This window comes from Callospermophilus lateralis, chromosome 5 (genome assembly GCF_048772815.1).
Source record: "Callospermophilus lateralis isolate mCalLat2 chromosome 5, mCalLat2.hap1, whole genome shotgun sequence".
NCBI classification, from domain to species: domain Eukaryota; kingdom Metazoa; phylum Chordata; class Mammalia; order Rodentia; family Sciuridae; genus Callospermophilus; species Callospermophilus lateralis.
The window spans coordinates 159,386,237-159,406,299 of record NC_135309.1 but is presented as its reverse complement, the minus strand read 5'-3'; the positions used below and the strand labels follow the sequence as shown (position 1 = coordinate 159,406,299).

The following is a 20,063-nucleotide window of genomic DNA, read 5'->3' as shown; positions in this document are numbered from 1 at the left end:
TGTCATAGTGATGGAAAGTTGAGAAACACACCTCCTAGGTGCCCTTCTCATTGGGCAGAGGGACGCTCTTCTCCATCACAAAGGGAGGCAGATGATCCAAAGCCCTAGGGATAGAGCCTGAACGTACTATTTGTGTCAGTTCACATCATCCTAACCACCACCCAATGGGGTAGAGAATTATTGTCCCACTTACTAGTGAGGATGCTGAACCCCAGTGAAGTTAAGTGACTCAACCAAAGTCACACAGCTAATGATTGCAGAACCTGTGGCTAAGCCCAGTTTTGCCAGACTCAGGCAGTATTCACTGAATCCCTTCCTGGGGTGAGCAGAGAACATCACAGCAAGAGTCCTTCCGGCTCACCCGGAGGTCTGACAGCTATCCAGAGAACTTAGAGGTCCAATCAGATCTTCTGGGAGCTCCAAGAAGGAAAAAGTGCTTCTTAAGTGACAGTCCAAGTCCCCTACAAATCAAGCAAGTGGGATTTTGCATACCAAGAGTTTTCCATCAGGGAACACAGAGCTGGGCACACAGCAGGCGCTCAATGCACAGAAGGAAGAAGGGGAGGAGGTCATGTTAATTTTAGCCTAAGAGGTCACCTCCGTGGTTACCAAGCAGTCACTTGACTTCAGGTGATCTCAGTAGCCACTGGGTTGTCTTGCTGTGTTGCTGGAAGTCAGCTACCTATTAGGAGGTATCTAGCAGAAATTATTTGGGTCATGGGAGAAATAACTGCTTCATACTTCCATCAAAAATTTATCAAGAGCTCAGTTAGAAGCACCTTTCAAAATGAATTGAGTTCTTCCAGAGACCAAGCCTATTTTTTCCTAGGGTTTACTAAGCCCTTATGAGTTCTTGACGTTGGATTTATACCCCACTCCCCAAACTCAATCTCTTCTTATTACTCAGGTCACTTAAAACCTGAGGTTTAAACCTGCTGCATGAAAACGGATGTGGCGATAACTCACTAGAGAGCAGAGCGCGCCTGCTGCACTTTATACCAAACCATTTCCCCGTGGCCAGTCCGTCCTCCCCAGGGGACAGCTGCAGTCTGAGCCACACACGCCCTGCCTGTTGATTCTGCAGCCCGTGCTCCCTGCTAAGGAGCAAGATGATTTCCAACTCATGGCACAGGCCCCGAAGCCCGCATTCCCCACAAGTCATGACAGCAAGAAATGACACTGCACTGCCACCAGAGTCAGCTGACTGTGGCTTTGTGGTTCCAAGGATTTCACTATTTTTTTCTCCCATGATTTTATGGTGAGAATTCACAGCAAAAGTGCTCTTCCATTATTTTTTCTAGAAGATACAATTTACTTGACAAAGTGAAGAAATCCTTCTCTTGATGGACTTCTTCCTTCTCTTGAAGCCTATTCCCTCTTTCCGCTAAGTTTCTGCTATTTAGTGCTGTGGCTCTCACCGGGAGCAGTCCCCACTTCCCGGGGATATTTGCCAATAAGAAGAGACACTTGGTTTCACAGCTAGAAGTGGGGTGCCACTCATGTCTCCTAGAGGCTGCAGGGTGCCCGTGCTGATGCATGATGGTCCCCAGAACAAAGAATTGCCCAGCCTGAGTTTCAGCAGGGGGAGGCGGGGAGGAGCAGAGTTGGGGAGCACTGCCTCCCCATTCCTGCTAGATCACTCTGCAGATCAGGGGAGCCACCCTCGGGTCACCTCCTCTTTCCATCAGTGCTGCCTCGGTTCTCCCCCTCCCTGGGCTTTGAATGCATGGCTTATGTCCACCGTCTTCATCTCCTGCTCCCCCACCCCTGCGGAGCCTCTGAGAGGGCGTTTGTCATCACTCTCCACGGGCAATGCTCCTTCCTGGGCATGTGCCCCCAAAGGAGCATCAGTGGGCTTCCTCCCCCATGGGATCCGCCAGCTCTGCACCTGGCACCCCCCACCGTTTCCTCCTGGTTGTCCCCCTGTCATCCTAGGCACAGTGGCTCATAAACATTTCACGTGCTTCTCCTGTGTCCAAGACCGTCTGGGTGAAGGCGGAGATGAGGGGAGAGGCTCCCTGGGTTGCTCCCAGTGAGCGCAGCAGGGTTCTCTGGCTCTGATGTCCCTGCCCAGCCACAGGCGCACAGTAGGCTGGACGCTTCACTCAGCCCGGAAGGCAGAGCAGCTCACGGGGACTTGGAAGCCTCCGCTCTCTGAATTGTTTTGGTGCATCTCATCATTAAACGTGGGGGAAGCCGGGACTTTCAGAAAGTCCAAATTTACTATATTGTCAGAATCATTCACAAATAACAATAGATAATCATTTTTGAAGTGTAACTAAATACAGAAATTAATAATGGATGAATTCCAGAAATAAACATAAATTCAATGGGTGTTATACATTAGTAACAGGAGTGACCAGTGTAAGTCGGTCGTAATGGACATAGACCTTGCCACTGTCGTCCGTGGAAACCCTGGGCCTCCTCTCCTCCCCACGGGATGATGAAACACACGGCAACCGTAGAGAGGACATTGTCCCCCCTACGTTAGTTTGCAAGGGCTGCCCTGACCAAGTATGAGAGACGGGTGTGACAAAGGGTGGCAGGACTGGGAGGCTCAGTGGCAGCAGGTGACCGTCTCTGTCTGGGGGCTGGAATCTGGAATCCAGGTGTGTGCAGGGTGGGCTCCTCCTGAGGCCTCTCCTTGGCTTGTGGGCGGTGACTTCTTCTCGTGGTGTCCTCATGGGGTTGTCCCTCTGTGTGTGCCTGTGTCCTAATCTTGCTGAGGACAGTGGCACACACCTGTAATCCCAGCGGCTCGGGAGGCTGAGGCAGGAGGATCGTGAGTGCGAAGCCAGCCTCAGCAATGGCGAGGTGCTAAACTACTCAGGGAGACCCTGCCCGCCCCCCGAAAAAAAATACAAAATAGGGCTGGGGATGAGGCTCAGTGGTCAAGTGTCCCTGAGTTCAAACCCTGGTTTGACCAGCTGAATTAGATAAGGGCCCACCCCAATGGCCTCAATGAATTACTCTTTAAAGACTTATTTCCACATCCCAGTAGTCATATTCTGTGGTCCTCGCTTAGAACTTCAACATAAGACTCTGGGGTGGGGGACATAATTCAGCCACAAGACTCTCCGCTTCCAGGCATTCAAGGGTGAAAGAGGAAGGGCGTTCCCAAAGCCAGGGCCTGGGAACAGTGGCGGTTGTCCTGAAGTGTGCTACCTGGGAGCCAGCACACTGCAGCCCACCACGCTACTTTTGTCTGACGGTGCCTCTATTCCAGAGGTTCACGTCTCTGTTGCCAGCAACATGGATTCCAACCCAATGCTTCCTCCAGATGAGGCTTAGTTCTTATCACTTGTCTTAGAGCTGTCAGTGTGGCCTTCAGACTGCAGCTCAGGCTTGAGTAGGAGAAGCTTCCTTTTGTTGAGCTCTGACCCAAATCACCATGTCTACCTTCTTCCAGGAGCCGGAGCGGCAGTACCTGCACATAGGCACCATGGTGGAGTTTGCGTTTGCCCTGGTGGCCAAGCTGGATGCCATCAACAAGCACTCCTTCAATGACTTCAAGCTGCGAGTGGGTAGGTGGCACAAAAAGATGGGGTTTCAGCCGGGGCAGGGGCCAGGAGCACGGAACAGAGGCACAGGAACACTGCTGCCCCTGGTGATGCTGGAGTAGAACAATTGCAAATGCATCTTTAGGGGAGCTGAGCTGGATTGCAGTTGGAAGGGCTGGGGAAGCAGTGAGCCCCTAAAGCACTTTTATGCAAATTAGAAAAAAACACCCCCTCTGGTTGGACCCACGCTGCACATGGTTTAGCAAGTGCGGAGTGAACCGGATCTATCTCCACAGCACCCGCTGTCCAACCAAGGTCCAGTCTGCACAGCGCAGAATGTATAGCCATCCAGAGGTGCAGAGACTGCAAGGTGTCCATTGAAGATGCTCTGCTAATTTCATAGCTGCTACCAGTGAAGCTAGAACCTGCCACTGACTAAAACATTCCTCCAGATTTCAGAGATGTGAAATGTCATTAAAAGTGCATATTAGTATTGTTGAAATACAGTCCCAGATTCCTTGACCACAGCCTACAAGAACACCAGATGCGTCCTAGGTTCTGGAATAGTCATAGCCTTTGATTGTCTTCCTTTGTTGATTTTTTTCTTAGGGGAAAAAAACAATAATTTTTAACATAAAAAAAAATAATAACTTTTACTTCATTGAGAAAATAACTTCCTGATTTCTAAAAAGGTCTTAACAAACTTTAAGTTGATTTTTTAACATGCTTCATGATTACTTACCACTTACAACTTCTTAATTCAAAATGTTTTAAGCCGTGCAGTTGACACCCAGCTGCCTCAAAATGCAGGCAGAGTTGCCCGCAGCCCCTCATGATTTATAAAACCTTCTTTGACAATTTCATCATTTTCTTGGCAACATATTTTGCTACTTTCAAAAGTCCCTATAAAAGTAGTTCTTGTGGCAAGCTCCATCTGTATGGTTTTTAACTTTCTCTTGAATACAGATTTCAACTTTTAGGGAAAAAAATCTAGATATTAAGTACTATGTTTTTCCTTTGCTGTACAAGAAGCCTGAATTTAAAAACCTGGAAATATTTTACATCTTTAGCAAATGTGATTCTCTTCTCTGTATGTCTATTAGATGCCAGTATTCAAGCATGCTATTTTAGTACACTTTCTTACCTCTGTGGACAGAGAACTTTTATCAGAGCTCTGCCAAACATACTGTGAAGCAGAGCAGGTGGGCATCACACTGTCCTGGACACTAGGAAATGCTGTCCTCAAACTTTCATACTACTCCTCTGAACTAACCCTTTTGATATTGCTATAACAAAATGCCTGAAGCTGGGTACTTTATAAAAAAAAAAAGAGATTTGCTTAGCTCACAATTTGGGAGGTTGAAAGTAAAAGATCTGGGAGCCCCAGCCAGCCAGCCCGTGGTGAGGGCCCCATCAAAACATGGCAGGTGGCATCATGGTGGGAGTGGGAGTGACAGCTTATGTGGCAAAACAGGAAGGGAAGCCAGAGAGAGGTTCAAGGACTAGACTTGTTCTTTGGTAAGGAAGGTTGTCGTGGGAACTCACTCAGAGCCAGCAAAACCTTCCAAAGGCAGCACCCAATGACCTAATTACCTGGCAAAAAGCCCCACCTCTTAAAGGTCCCCCCACCTAACATTGAGGACCAAGCTTTCAATGCAAGAGCCCTTGGGAACACATTGGCACCGCGTCCAAACCACTGAATCTTTTGAAAAAGCTATTGCAGAAATAACCTTCATTGTCACACATGTGTGGACCAAAACGATCCCGTCCTGCACTACAGCATGGGAATGGGACACTTGTGGGTCACATGTGCTACACCCAAGACAATTGTCTTGATACTTTACAAACTAAAATGAGCAACTGGATGACCCCCCTCAACAGGGTTTGCCCGTGTGGCTGTAGGCTGATGGCTGAATGACGGGAGGCGTCTGTGTGCTCAGCCTCCTTTCTAAGGAGGCCTCTCTGGTGCACTTGACCGGAGTCTTCCTTTCCCCAAACCCTTGTCCTCTCCCATCATGTGGCTGTCCTGCTTGACCTCAGCACCTGGTGCCTTCAGATGGCAGTTCACAGGCAGGAACTCTGGAGAATAATATCGTCCCCCAAAAGTGAAAGTACAAAGAAGAGCTGACTTCACTCCCGGCACTCCTTGCGGCACACCACGCTGTGATATCAGTGTTAGTCAGAACCGCAGATCAGGCACACTCTGCCCTGGATACAGACGGCCTTGCTGCCAGCAAGATCAGTTTGGGCTCTCCCCAGGCCCAGAGCTGCTGCCCACGCGGCCAGAGGAAAGCTGGTGGATGAGGGGATGGGTCCCAGGCCAGTGTCCAGAGCTGACTCCTGAGTGCTGTGGCCCAGTGACACAGCTGGAATAAACCACCTGGGCTCTGCTCCCTAAAGCAGAAGTGAGTTTTACTGAGTATTCAGAGAATCACAGGGGAACGAGTTTCTCCGCTCTTTCATAGTTGTGAGATTTTATGCCGCAGCATTTGGACCATTCCCAAGGCTGAATGTCCATGAAAAGAGGAAGCTTTGCCTGAAGATACCAGTAAGGAAGTAAATCTACCAGCAGAAATTGACTTTCTCAGAAACACCCTCATTAATCAATGCAGTTGGAGCAAGGTGAAGGGTGAGGTTCAGGAGAAAATGTGGGGAGGTGACAGATGACTTTACCTCTGGGTGTGGCCTTCCTCTGCGCCTCCCAGAGCAACTGTGTGTTTGCACCGAGTTCTCGGGGCATGTGTCTTACTCAGCTTTGTCACTGCTGTGACTAAAGGACCCCACCAGCACAAAAAAGTTTATTTAGGGGCTCACAGTTTCAGACGTCTTAGTCCATAGACTGTCAGGTCCACTCCTCAAGGCATGAGGTGAGGCAGGACATCATGGTGGAATAGTGTGGCAGAGGGAAGCAGCTCACATGGTGCTCAGCAAGCAGAGAGAGACTCCACGCTTCAGATACAGAATATGTACCCCACAACCACACCCCAGTGAGCACTCCCTCCAGCCACACCCACCTGCCTCCAGCCACCACCCAGTTAATCCCATCAGGGATTAACTCACTGATTAGGTTAAGGAGGTAGCCCAATCGTTTCTCCTCCAAACCTCCTTGCTCTGTCTCACATGTGAGCTTTTGGAGGACACCTCACCATCCAAGCCATAAGAACACAGAATCATCCTGCCCTTGGAGCAGAGCTGGGAAAGAACCCAAGCCTCCCCCTGTTGGAAACATTGATTCGATTTCTGAAACTCTCTCCTAATGTTAGGTGCCACCTCTGCATCCCATCCTGTGCCGCCGAGAGAGGGAGATGTGCCAAACCACTCTTGTCTTCCTCACGGGAGGCAGCCCAGGGCACCTGGTTGTCTGGGGAAGCAAAACCCATGTACGCCAGGATTCCAATAAACCCAGCAGGCCCTGGCAGGAGGTGGGCTGGCTGGGTCAGGAGAGTGACCCAGTGGACATTAAGTACTATGTTTTTCCTTTGCTGTACAAGAAGCCTGAATTTACAAACTGGAGAGTGGTCCAGTGGCTTCCCAGCGACCACTTGGAGGGCCATAGTTGGCGAGGCTCAGGACCCAGCAGCTAGTCATCCTCACTCTGATGAATGCAGGGCAGGACAGACTGCCACAAGGGGGAAGACACTGTGGCACAAAGATGGGTCATATGTGTCGTGAAGAGTGGCCCCTGTCAGCGTCACTCTGACCACCCTGCCTAGCCGCCAAATGCAAGACGCCTGCCCCTCCAACCCTGCCTTCCACTTCTAACTTTTCCCCATTGTGTGTTATTAAGGGCCAGTCATTCTCTCACATGGAAGGTTTCTCCAGATGTGTATTCCGTCCAGATCTTCCCATTGCCCTCAAGGCTTTCCAACGCTGATCTCAGTAGAAGTTTTTCCTGGCAGCAGTGCAGACTCCAGGAAGACGGCGCAGCCCGACTCAGCAGTGGGGAAGAGCACTGTCAACAGGCTCCTCGGGAATCCAGGGCGCGGCATCAAACAGCACGCCTGTGAGAGTGACCACATGCCCAAGAAGCACATGCTGCACAGGGGAGTCCCGTTGTAGGAGCAGGGGCTGTGGGGCCCCATGTCCCCTGCCTGCCTGCTGCGGAGCTGGGAGTCTGTTTCCTATTAGGAGACGTGACGGCATCTGCCTCTGCCTCCTCACTTGGAAAGCGGCGATGATGACAGGTGGCCACCTCACAGGGTTGTCGTGACAATGAGAAGAGCTTCTACACGCAAAGCACCAGGGAAATGCCGTGCTAGTGTGGCTCAGGTGGCTGTCATTGTGCTTGCCATGTGGCAAAGTGCCGGAGGGAACCCGGGAGTCCAACGGTGGCCAACAGAGAGCAGCCCATCTCTTCAGCATGGCCACTGGTGACTGAAATGTGCAGATTTCCAAATTAACATTAATTCTTTAAATGTTGGAAAGCAGAACAACGAGCCTCTCTTGCCCAAGATTCTAGAAAACTGCATGGTAATGCTGAGTTTTTTGAAACATAACGGTTTTCTGTTATAGAATGATGATACATGGCCATATAAAAAGGTGTCAGGATCTCTGGGGAAAAAAATGGACAAGCCTAAACATTGTATCACTTTTTATTAATTTATTTATTTGTTATACATGACAATAGAATGAATTTATGCATTTGGTATATGATAAATAGATGAAATATAATTTCTCATTTTTCTCAGTGTACATGTTGCAGAATCATGTTGGTCATGCAGGCACATATATACATACAGGAGCAATGTCTGTTTCATTCTACTATCTTTCCTATCCCCACATCTCCTCCCCTTCCCTCCCTTCACTTCCCTCTACCTAATCTAAGGTAATCTATTCCCTAGTGCCCCACCCCCACCTTATTGTGAATGAGCATCTGCATATTAGAGAAAACATGTGGCCTTTGATTTTGTGGGATTGGCTTTTTTCACTTAGCATGATATTCTCCAACTCCATCCATTTACTGGCAAATGCCATAATTTCTCTCTTTTTAAAGCTGAATAATATTCCACTGGATATATCTACCACATTTTCTTTATCCATTCATCTATTGAAGGACACCTAGGTTGGTTCCATAGTTTAGCTATTTTGAGTTGACATTGATGTGGCTGCTTCACTGTAATATGCTGATTTTAAGTCCTTTGGGTATGAATCAAGGATTGGGAGAGCTGGGTCAAATGGTGGCTCCATTCCCAGTTTTCTGAGGAATCTCCACACTGCTTTCCATAGTGGTTGCACCAATTTGCAGTCCCACCAATTATGTATGAGTGTACCTTTTTCCCCACATCCTCACCAATACTTATTGCTGCCTGTATTCTTGATGATTGCCATTCTGACAGGAGTGAGATGAAATCTTAGTTTGATTTGCATTTCTCTAATTGCTAGAGATGTTGAACACTTTTACATTTATTTGTTGATCAATTGTATTTCTTCTTCTGGGAAGTGTCTGTTCAGTTCCTTAACCCATTTATTGGTTGGGTTATTTGTTTTTCTGGTGTTAAGTTTTTTGAGTTTTTTATATATTCTAGAGATTATGCTTTCTCGGAGGTACATGGGGTAAAGATTTTCTCCCAGTCTGTAGGCTCTCTCCTCACTTCATTAATTGTTTCCTTTGCTGAGAAGCTTCTTAATTTCAATCCATCCCGTTTATTGATTCTTGATTTTATTTCTTGCGCTTTAGGAGTTTTTTTAAGGAAGTCAGATCCTAGACTGACGTGGTGAAGATTGGAGCCTATTTTTTCTTCTATTAGGCACAGGGTCTCTGTTCTAGCACCTACGTCTTTGATCCACTTTGAGTTTTGTGCAGGGCAAGAGACAGGGATTTACTTTCATTTTGCTACATATGGATTTCCAGTTTTGCCAGCACCTTTTGTTGAATAGACTATCTTTTCTCCAGTGAATGTTTTTGTCACCCTTGTCTAGTATGAGATAACCATATTTATGAGGGTTTGTCTCTGTGTCCTCTATTCTGTACCATTGGTCTACAAGTCTATGTTGGTGCCAATACCATGACATTTTTGTTACTATAGCTCTGTAGTATAGTTTAAGGTCTGGTATTGTGATGCCTCCTGTTTTGCTTTTCTTGCTAGGGATTGCTTTAGCTATTCTGGTCTCTTGTTTTTCCAAATAAATTTCATAATGCTTTTTCTATTTCTATGAAGAATATGATTGGGATTTTAATAGGAATTGCATTAAATCTGTATAATGCTTTTGGCAGTATGGTCATTTTGACAATATTAATTCTGCCTATCCAGGAGCATGGGAGATCTTTCCATCTTCTGAGGTTTTCTTCAATTTATTTCTTTAGTGTTCTGTAGTTTTCACTGTAGAGGTCTTTCACCTTTTTTGTTAGATTGATTCCCAGGTATTTCATTTCATTTTTTTTTTTTTGAGGCTATTGTGAATGGTGTAGTTTTCCTAATTTCTTTCAGTAAATTCATTGCTGATGTATAGGAATGTGTTTGATTTATGTGTGTTAATAAAATATACAGTTTTTAGAGGGAATGCTTTCATTTTTTTTTCTCCATTTAGAATGATGCTGGCCTTGGGTTTAGCATATATAGCTTTTATAATGTTGAGGTATATTTCTACTATCCCTAGTTTTTCTAGTGTTTTGAACATGAAGATGCGCTATATTCTGTCAAATACTTTTTCTGCATCAATTGAGATGATCATATGATTCTTGTTTTTAATTCTACTAATATGATGAATTATGTTCATTGATACCCATATGTTGGACCAACCCTGCATCCCTGAGATAAACCCCACTTGATCATGGTGCACTCTCTTCTTTAATATGTTTTTGTATGTAATTGGCCAGAATTTTTTTGAGGATATTGGTCTTAAAGTTTCTTTGCTTGATGTGTCTTTGTCTGGTTTGGGTATCAGGGTGCTATTAGCCTCATAGAATGAGTTTGGAAGGGTTCCCTCCTTTTTTATTTCGTGGAATACTTTGAGATGATTAAGTTAGAGGAATCTTCTGGCTTGGCTTTAGACTTTCATGAGTTGGGCTAATGTTTGTTTACCACTGTTGACTCAAGTAGACCCTGAAAGCTTTCCTGACCACTGCTGTCGTTCAGATCTCTTCACCCAACTCTGCTGTGTCACAGGCATTAACCATGGACCTGTAATAGCCGGCGTCATCGGAGCCCAGAAGCCACAATATGATATCTGGGGCAACACCGTCAACGTGGCCAGCAGGATGGACAGTACTGGAGTCATGGACAAAATACAGGTGATTTCCCCTCCTTTAATCTCTGACCAAGTCTGTTCTCTTAGAAACCATTAATAAATAGAGTGGTAGTGTCCATTATATAATAATCCAAAAGAAAAAAGCAAAATTCCTTAGGCCTTTCACTGAGGAAATGTTTGTTCTACACTTTCTGTTAGCAACAACAACGAAATTCTAATAATATGTTTTAGTTGGCTTTTTTCACTGCTGTGACCACAAGACCTGACAAGAGGAGGAAAAGTGTTTTTTGGGGTTTCACGGTTTCAGAGGTCTCAGTCCATACAGCCAACAGCATTGCTCTGGGCCCAAGGTGAGGCAGAACATCATGGCTGGAGGATGTGGAGGAGGAAACAGCTCAGGACATGGGATTAGGAAGCAGTGAGAGAGCTCCCCGCACCACAGACAAGATATAAACCCCAAAGGCATGTCCTCAGTGACCCACCTTCTGCACCACATCCCACCTGCCTACACTCACCACCCTGCTGACTGCTATCAGGGGATTGGTGTACTGATCCAGCTAAGGCTCTCCCAACCAATCTTTCCTCCTCTGAACCTTCTTGCATTGTCTCACACATGAGCTTTGGAGGACACCTCACATCCAAACCAGAACATGACAGAAAGGCGATGCACTCAGGAGAACAGCGGTGGCCTGGCAGTGACTCAGTGGCAGTGGGTAGCCCAGAGCCTTAAGAACAGGAGTGCTGCTCTCCCCTCCTGTTCCTTCTCCCAGGCCCAGCACCTGGGAAAGGGCTTTGGAAGGGAGAGGGATTGGGATGTGCAGCTGAAATCACCCAGAACCTTTGCCTGCCCCTGTCAGCCCTCCTGGGAGGGAAGGCACTGAGCTGGAATTGGAAGGAGGAGAGAAGGAGAAAACTGGCAGGAGGTGAGACATGAAAGTGAGGCAGCATGAGACGGCACAGCTCAGCCTCGCGTTGGATTTGGAGGGCCAGAAGTGACCAGCAGCTCTGGGATACACCCAAGGGAGAGAAAGGGAAGATCTAACGTTCAAAATCAATTTCATAAAGTGGCTCTAATTACAATAGCACTGCTCATATTCTAGAAAAAAAAAGAATTTTAAATTGCTGAAAAGATAATAGGAAAAATTCTGTTATTGGAATGCTATTGAAACTGACCCCAGGGCTGCAGTAGAGCAATGGTCAGTCTGGGATGGAAGGATCAGGGGAGCAGGAGAGCCAGGTGGGGGACTCTGGGCAACCCTGTCCTAGAGTCCTCTTTAACTTATTCCCAGACACTGCCCAGCCCTCCACGTGCTGAGCCCAGCTGCTGCGGATGGAGCAAGGTGCTTCAGACACATCGTGCCCCTCACATAGCACGCGATGCATGGGAGACAACAGCTGGCCTCGGAATCACTGTGTGTGGCTGCCGCTGTTCAGTGCCATGGGAGAGGACTTCCTCTGGTCTGCTGAGGAAGGAAAGCCCATAGTCTGTAGGAGCAGGAGTTCAAGACGCAGACTTGGGCCCACATGTGAAGAGGGCCTTGGGAGGGGATGTGAGGGGAGTCCATAGAGCAGAGGGAAGGAGTTCCAGGGTGCTCTCAAGGTCACAGGGTGGAGGTGGATATTGGAGCAGGCAAGGCCAGAGAGGGCTCACAGAGGAGGGGTGTCCATTGAACTTATGGGGGAAGATGAAGAAAGAAGGACACAGGGTGGAATCAGGAAGCTGCCGCTCATTTCAGTACTTGAAGAACTCAACTAAAAAATAGGATAAAAACAACTAAAGAGTGTGTGTCACTGTTTCTTACCCTGAGTTATTTTAATATATGCAGAATGATAAACACACTCCCAAGGTTGAGGTGTCACTTTTAATGTATTTACAGCCAAAGTCATTTTGTACTGTGGTTTGGAAATTTTGCTTAAATTTTGGCTACAGATGACCTTTATTATTTCCATCCTCTACCCCTTGCCCAAATCCACTCAATGTGTTTTGATAGATTATAGAATTTGACTGAATTCTGCCATGACATTGTACTAGGTCCTCCTGAAGCCTGCTGCCATAATGACTTGACACAAGCACACTATCTGTTCCCCACGGAGGAATAAGTCCATCCAATAGCACAAAATGTGTTTCAGTAAACAGTCTGGGGACACCTTGGTTTTATGGTCCTCATCATCTTTGGGATTCCAGCTGCATGCCTAGAAATTAGTGAAAATAGTCTTCCTCTGGGTGAACAAACACCAGTGAGCTGATTGCCACCCACCAGGACACACGCACCCCCTGGGCACAGTGCCCAATGCCTAGAAAGAAGCACTGCGTTCTCCAAGTGAGAAGGAAGGGTGTGTGCAGATGCACATGCCTGTGTGCGGGGGTGCACCTTTGCTGAGCTTCCTATTTGCCTCACCCTCAAAAAGCAGTGGTTTTACATTTCACCCCAGCTACGTTGCATTCTGGAAGATAAATTCCTGCTAAAGGGCATATGTGTATGAATGTCCCTGGGCACACATGATCATGGCCGTCTCTTTGGGGGATATTGATGAATCTCTGTGCTGTGCCTCAGCTTGGCTAAGGTCCTCAAGTACCATTCACTCACCATCATCAAGAATGGATTTTTCATTAAACCTCTACTTACTCATCTGCCTCTCAATGCTGTTCCACCTCCTTCACTCCAATATAGCTTTGATTTTTATATGAAATGGAGCCAACGTTGCCTCTAATGTTTGCCTTCTTCCACTCTGATTATTAGTCAGGAGTTACTTCAAAGAAATCAAAATTCCAACCAAGGGAGGGCAAAAAATTTAAAGAAAGAAAAAATATAGAAAACTAATTGGATACATTAGGAGAGAATTCTCCTAGATCCCCCCCCGCCCCCAAACCAACTGGCCGTTGCCAAGGGACAAGAGAAGGCTGGTTTCTCCTGAGATTCAACTCAGGGTAAACTTGCAACATCTGCTCTGGGCACCTCCCCTCTCCCTAGTAGGCTAAGAAGTAGGATTCCTCTGACAGGGGCTGCAGCTGCGGTCATCACCTATGGACACTGCCCAGAAGCCCACCAGAAGAAGAGTCAGGCATCTTGGCAGCCTAGTCTCATTGTTCCCCAGTGGTACCAAGGCTTCTGGGACTTTCTCCATGAGCATCCCTAGCCACTGATAGTGCCCAAGGGAGCCCCAACAATCCTGGAAAACCGGGGTTCTTCTCTGTTGGGGTTAGACTGGCATGTCCCTTCCAAGGACACGTATAGGTTTTATGGACCTGTGTGGTTCCCACCATATACTCAGAACGTTCAGGACATCTAATGTGCTTTGCAACTCTCCAGGAGGTTTTCCAGCACTTGGGTAAATGGGAATCAAAAGCCTCTAAGTGAGGCTGTCCGTCATGGAGATCCTCAATCCCCCAGGGGTCAAGTCAAGGTTGAGGTGGAGTCAGAGCTCTGTCTCTCTAAGAGGACCTGGGGCCTCCTGATTCTCCACATGATGCGGTGCACATCAGCCACCTGGAAACTCCTCGTGCGCTCTGACCCAAGATGGAGATAGGAGAGGCTTCTTCCCGTTGCCAGGGAAGTGTGCATGCAGGCTGCCCTGAGCTCAGCAGTCAAAGCTGTGCGTTCACAGGATTCCTTCTCCTGAGGGTGCAGCTCACTCTGGCTCCAGTGGCCTCCTCTTACATACGTGCAAAAGCAGTAGTGAGAAGACAGGAAAGGTCAAAAATGATGCTAAGACCATGATAAAACTGCTCCTGGGCCTGAAGAACAGGCTTTTTTTTTTTTTTTTTTGGTACCAGGGAGTGAACCCAGAGTGCTTGACACTATGCAACATTCCTAGCCATTTTTTTTTTTTTTTTGAGACAGGGTCTCTCTAAGTTGCCAAGGCTGACCTCAAACTTGGATCCTCCTGCCTCAGCCTCCTGAGACACTGGGCTTATAGGCATGTGCCACCATACCCAGAAGAACAGCCTCTTTTAAAAGCATCACACTCACTGTGCTTTCCAGCTCAAGGCCCTTAGAGTGGCATAGAAAGCCCTCTTGCTCAGCAACCCACCCGGCTTCCCCTAGACCTGCAGCAGTAATAGCTTCGGTTCTCAGAGCACAGGGCCCTGAGGGTTCTGATAGCCTCTGCCATCGTCCATGGCAGCGTCTGCCCTCAGGACCTCTCTCTGCCTCCCTCAGCACCCAGCCTGAGGAGGTACCCCTGACCGGTGGGCAGGGCCTCCAGCCGGCCCCTTCCACTGCACCGTCCCCTGGGGGCATCCACACCAAAACCAAAAGTCAGTTGTAATGCTTCTGTGCTGCGCACAGAATCACAGCTGTGCCAACCCTGTGCAGCACAGGAGTGTCCCCCACATGTCTGGGGTGGCCAGGGTCTCACAGATGCCTCTGCACCAGGGGCCTTCTCTAGTGAGTGGGAGAAGAGCCCCTCTCCCCCCCATGTCTTTCTCGCGTGGTAACAAAGCAGCAGTGCTTGGCGAAGACGGATCTCTCCTTCCCAGCCCAAGCCCCACATGCCCCTGGGGGAGACTGGATGGAGGCCCGTCGGCCAGGGGATCCTCTCCCGTCTCTGCAGCTGAGTCCTTGTTCTTAGACCACACCTGGGACCCTCACCAGGGTCTGCGCAAGGGAATGCCATCCGCAGGAGGCTCCCCAACACTCTAGCAGGAGGACCCCACGCAACCTGGGGCCTCGGCCTCAAGAGCGGTCCCACAGGAGAGCCAGCTCACGCTCCAGCTGAGACAGCGAGGGGCTGAGCGCAGGGCAGTGCTGCTCACTCAGAGGGAAGCCCCCTGCCCCGCAGGAGGCTCCCCTCAGTGTGAAGACAGGACCTGAATGTGACTAGCAGTTGGGCACCTCGGGCGCATAGCAGGGCACAGTGAGTGCTGTCGGGGGCAGGTGCAGGCAGGGGTTCCTCCAGTAGGTGCAGGGGCATGAGGAAGCTTCCAGGACCCAACCCACAGTGCCACTGTCACCCTAACGCACGTCCCCTGGCTCCCTTAGTTCCAGGTCACTTTGTGGGCCTAACACCTGAAAGAGAGGCCACTGCAGCAGCCCCCCTCCACTCGGGCGCTTTCTCCATCTGTACTCAGAACACACTGTTAGTGCTTATGACTTAGTGTCTTATGGAGTGACATTATGACAGTCTGTGCGCATCATCCTAAATCCCAGGCTCCAGCGTTATTCTGGTTTGCCTTCTTCCCCATAGTTCTCATCTATGTGGACACAGAGTTTCACATGGTTGAACTCCAACCTGATCCAGTTCCTTCCTGTGAGAAGGCTCAGCATTAGTGCATTGCTTCATCCATGATGTCAATCATGGGAGCACTGCAGGTTTCCGAACCCTGAAGATGACTTGAATTTTGAAGTGTTTCCAGTTTTCGCTATCCTGACACTGAACTCAACATGCTGCCCTTAAACTTATCCCTTCGGGTGGAATACTCCCTCTTCCTGCTAACTCCTGAGGGCCAGGGGTGCCAGGTTCTGTGGCTCTTCAGCCTGCACTGGAGTGGGTCCTGACCCCTACCATCTGGTTCTGTGCTCCGCAGGTCACTGAGGAGACCAGCCTTGTCCTGCAGACGCTCGGATACACCTGCACATGTCGGGGGATCATCAACGTGAAAGGAAAGGGGGACCTGAAGACGTACTTTGTGAACACGGAAATGTCCCGGTCCCTTTCCCAGAGCAATGTGGCATCCTGAGGAGTCGCTTCATCCGGGCAGGAAGACTGTGTTTCCTGGAAGGTGCCGCGCACTTTCTGACCATGACTCTTGCCCCCTCTTGATGTGCGTGCTCTGTCCCGTCCCGTGGAGCCCTTGCAGACTCGTTCCTGTGACCCAGTGGCATACCGTTTGGTGTCTGATGTGTGCCCAGATTGTTCTGCCACTTGCACTGTGCTTACTCCTAAGCAAAAGGAGAGAGAGAGGAGCGGCGTGGAAGGAAAGCCTTCAGAGAGTGACAGAGGAGAGAGGTGAAGCAAACACAAATTCTTAAGGCAATAAAACTGGGGGGTGTATATTATCTTCTGGTGCATGTTCTTTTCTGGAAAATACGGTAGCTCGCCAACTGCATCTGCTAGCCGATATTCAAAAACACAGTATTTGTGAATAAGTTGATTCCGTCTCCCCACATGGAGTCTGTGTTCCCCCACCCACGTCTTGTCGCCAGTGGTCATCCACGGGGCCCCAGCGGGGACCCGGGGCTCTTTTGTGTCTCGCGCCAGTAGCACGTTGCCATCCATCACCAGAATTAGTTCCTACAGCCTAGGACCAGTTTTGTACCAAACACGTCTGATGTTTTGACGCCATTTGTCTTTTGTAAGGTTAATTCATTAAAGGTTTTATGTACTTTGGCTTAGAGTGACCGCATCTCTTATTTCACCTTCTTCTTCCTGTGGTTTGCTCCAAGATTAAAGTTTGTTTTCTGTCATTCTCCATTTTGGCCTGGTTGTTTCGCAGAGCCCCCCGAAGCTGCTACTGAGATATTCTTGGTAATTCAGATGGGGACAGAGTGACACAGATCATTGATGAAACTCCCCCTGGAAGGAAGGAAAGTGCTCCGTGCTCTGTGTATCTCATAGTCTGGTTCTAAATTTGGCACCTCTTTAGAATATTTTCAGGGGAAAATATTTTAAGAGCAAAAAGATTGTGCAAGCTACAGAAGCCCCTCTGTCCACCAGGCTCCTGTCTACAGTGACACTTTGTTAGAGCTAGCAGACTTAGTCTGCATGGGAAGAGTCTGGGACCAGCTCTGCTAATCAGTCAGTCTGAACGGATGGAGATGAGCTGCAGAGCTCCACAGCTGCCCACCACATCTGAGGTGACTCAAGGAGACGGGAGCCAGGGTTCATGCATCTGTCAAGAGAGAAGACCTGGAAGCATTTGGTCTTGCAACCCACCACTAAAGTATTTTTTTTCTTTTAACTGTAAAAAAAATTATGCTTTTCCAAATAGGGAAAAATAGAGCAATGGTGCTTAATCTAAGGTTTCAAAGCAAAACTGCAAGTAATGGTCTGGTTGGACAAACTTGGTTTCTTTTTGTAGCTCAGGGCACGAGTCTGTAAGCGGCAGAGGACCCAGATGTAGTTCATTAGTGAGGACCTAGACTTACATACCCGTCTCCAGTCTGGACTCTGGCTCTGATTTTTACTGTCTGTGTGACTTGGAACATGTCACTTAATTCCACTCAGGAATGTTTCCCTCCTTGATAGCTCATGGGTCAGGCTGTGATTAGAGGAGTTAATGACTGTAAGGGGGTCTGGCAGGTCCCCGGGCTCCTGCCAGGGTGCTCACAGCACATACCAGCTGCCGTGCCAGGGCTTGGACTCAAATCTCTCCTTCATTACCCAAGTGTGAAGCTGGTGTGACTTTTTCAATTTTCTGCCTCTATCAGGAATTTTTTGATCCTGTAATCACAACACAGCCTTGGCCTTAATACACCTAAATCTCCACAAAGGTGACTGAAGCAAGAAAAATATTGTATGGGCATTTCTCTTCCCTTTAACTGAAATCTGGCTAAGATACGAAGAGTTTCAGTGAGTTCAAATTGGCCTCATCATTCGCAGTGATGGTCAGGAGAAGCACCTGGTGGACGCTTTCCCCCTTACATTCTCTGCCCTAGGTCACTTTAGCTCACCTGCCCTGGTAAACTCCTACAGCTTGGGCAATTCACTGTGCTCTCTCAAACAGTCCCCCACAGATACACCGAACTTGACTTGGTGGTGAAAAGAACCCAAATTGAGAATTCTCTCCCGAGGCTATATCACTAGTCTGACCAAACAACAGACTTTGAAAGCAGCTGAAGTCCTTGCCAGAGCTCTGTGCGTGTGGCCCTGTCCAAGCGGGGTCCCACGCAGCAGCACTGGTGTCACCGGGAGACTTGTTAGAAAGGCAAATTCCCAGGCTCCGCTGAAACTGCTGAATCAGAAAACTCATGGTGCACCTCCACCAGCCCATGCACCCACCACTGGTGTCGTGGAAAACCCTCCTCAGAGCTCTCTGCCCCCTGTAGGCCTCACAGGAAGTCTTCTCTCCTGAGTGACACCTTGAGTCCTGCCCCGTGAAGACTCAAGTGTTTAACATGTTGAGAGATGTCGGAGATTCGTGGTCAATCCTCTAAGTCATTCTTTCCTCCCCCTTGGTGGGCTTTCCTGAGACAGCCCCTCATTCTGCTCTCTTTTGCCCACATAGATCCAGCCGGCAGGGAACAAAACTGAACAACAGAGAAAATTTCATAAGTGAAAAGAGTCTGTTACTATAAGAATACCTTCTCTTGGGTAAGATTACTTCTCTGGGCATTCCTTTATTGGCTTTAAGTTGTAAAATGAGAATGCCAATAGAAATACACGATTTCCCATTACTGCCTAATGAATGTGAGATCTTTTGAAACCTTGCCCAGTTCCATCCCTGCTTTCTAAGAGTAAGCCATAGGTTAAGGGTGTAGGGTCTGACCTAAATAAAATGAAAATAATTTAGTTTGACATTAACTTATTGAGGTCACTTATACTTTTTTATTGAAATCAAGACTGGATAAAAATAATTAGTACGAATTTCTATAATTCAAATTTTATATATTTCATGTTTTTGTTAATATGGTCTAATGTGCTCAAGGGCATCCCAAATAAGCTATTTATGTTTGTTTGAAAAAAATAAACATAAAAGGCATCTATATTGAAAACATTTTCAAAAAATACAGAAATATTTAGGAGTCACTGAGCCTTGAAATTGCCAGCCATTCAGCATCACATGCCCTTAGAGAACCCTCCTGTCAGACTCAGAACAATAAAACCAAGAGTTGGGGGATCTGCTTTGAAAATTATTTAGATCACTTGCCCATTCACTGCCAAACTGAGAAATTTAATAATGGTAGATGAGCGATGATTTCTTTCTTAGGATCTATTAGTTAAAAATACAGTTGATATCTCAGTACTTGAGTGAGTTTCAAATTGTCTCCAAAGTACCAAAGTAAACATTTTCAACTTAGGTTAAAATCAGCTGCTTCCAAAAAAGAAGACTGTTTAAAATGACAGCCATGGGCTGGGGTGTGGCTCCGGCCGAGCTCTTGCCTAGCATGCCAGAGGCCTTGGGCTCCCTCCCCTGCACCACCACGTGACAGCCGCAGCACAGGTCCTGAGCACAGCACAGCTCACGGCTTCAGTCCAGCAGCTCACTGACACACAAACTGCCCTAGGTTTCAAAACCCCACTTTTAAAACAACAAAATGTAGGCTTAAATACACCAAATGACTTGCTTTAGACCACAAAGTGAAAAAATGCTGCGACAAAGATTTCCTCCAAGTCTGGTGAACACCAAAGTCGGGCATCTCCTGGCCTTTGCTTGCTTCTCCCTCGAGGAGCAACAGCTGGCCACCGGTCCGTACTGGGGCTTTTATTCTCAGT

At 47.9% G+C, this 20,063-nt stretch overlaps 1 protein-coding gene across 1 annotated transcript in view; it reads left to right on the top strand.

Annotated features, from left to right (window-relative positions):
- Adcy2 (adenylate cyclase 2) overlaps positions 1-17,018 on the top strand; it is a 380,087-nt gene extending 363,069 nt beyond the window's left edge. The window contains exons 23-25 of the mRNA XM_076857485.1: positions 3,410-3,524; positions 10,607-10,731; positions 16,216-17,018. Of these exons, the coding sequence (XP_076713600.1) occupies positions 3,410-3,524; positions 10,607-10,731; positions 16,216-16,368 (393 nt within the window). The 3' untranslated portion in view covers positions 16,369-17,018. The remainder of the gene's footprint in view (positions 1-3,409; positions 3,525-10,606; positions 10,732-16,215) is intronic.
- Positions 17,019-20,063: the final 3,045 nt, after the last annotated feature.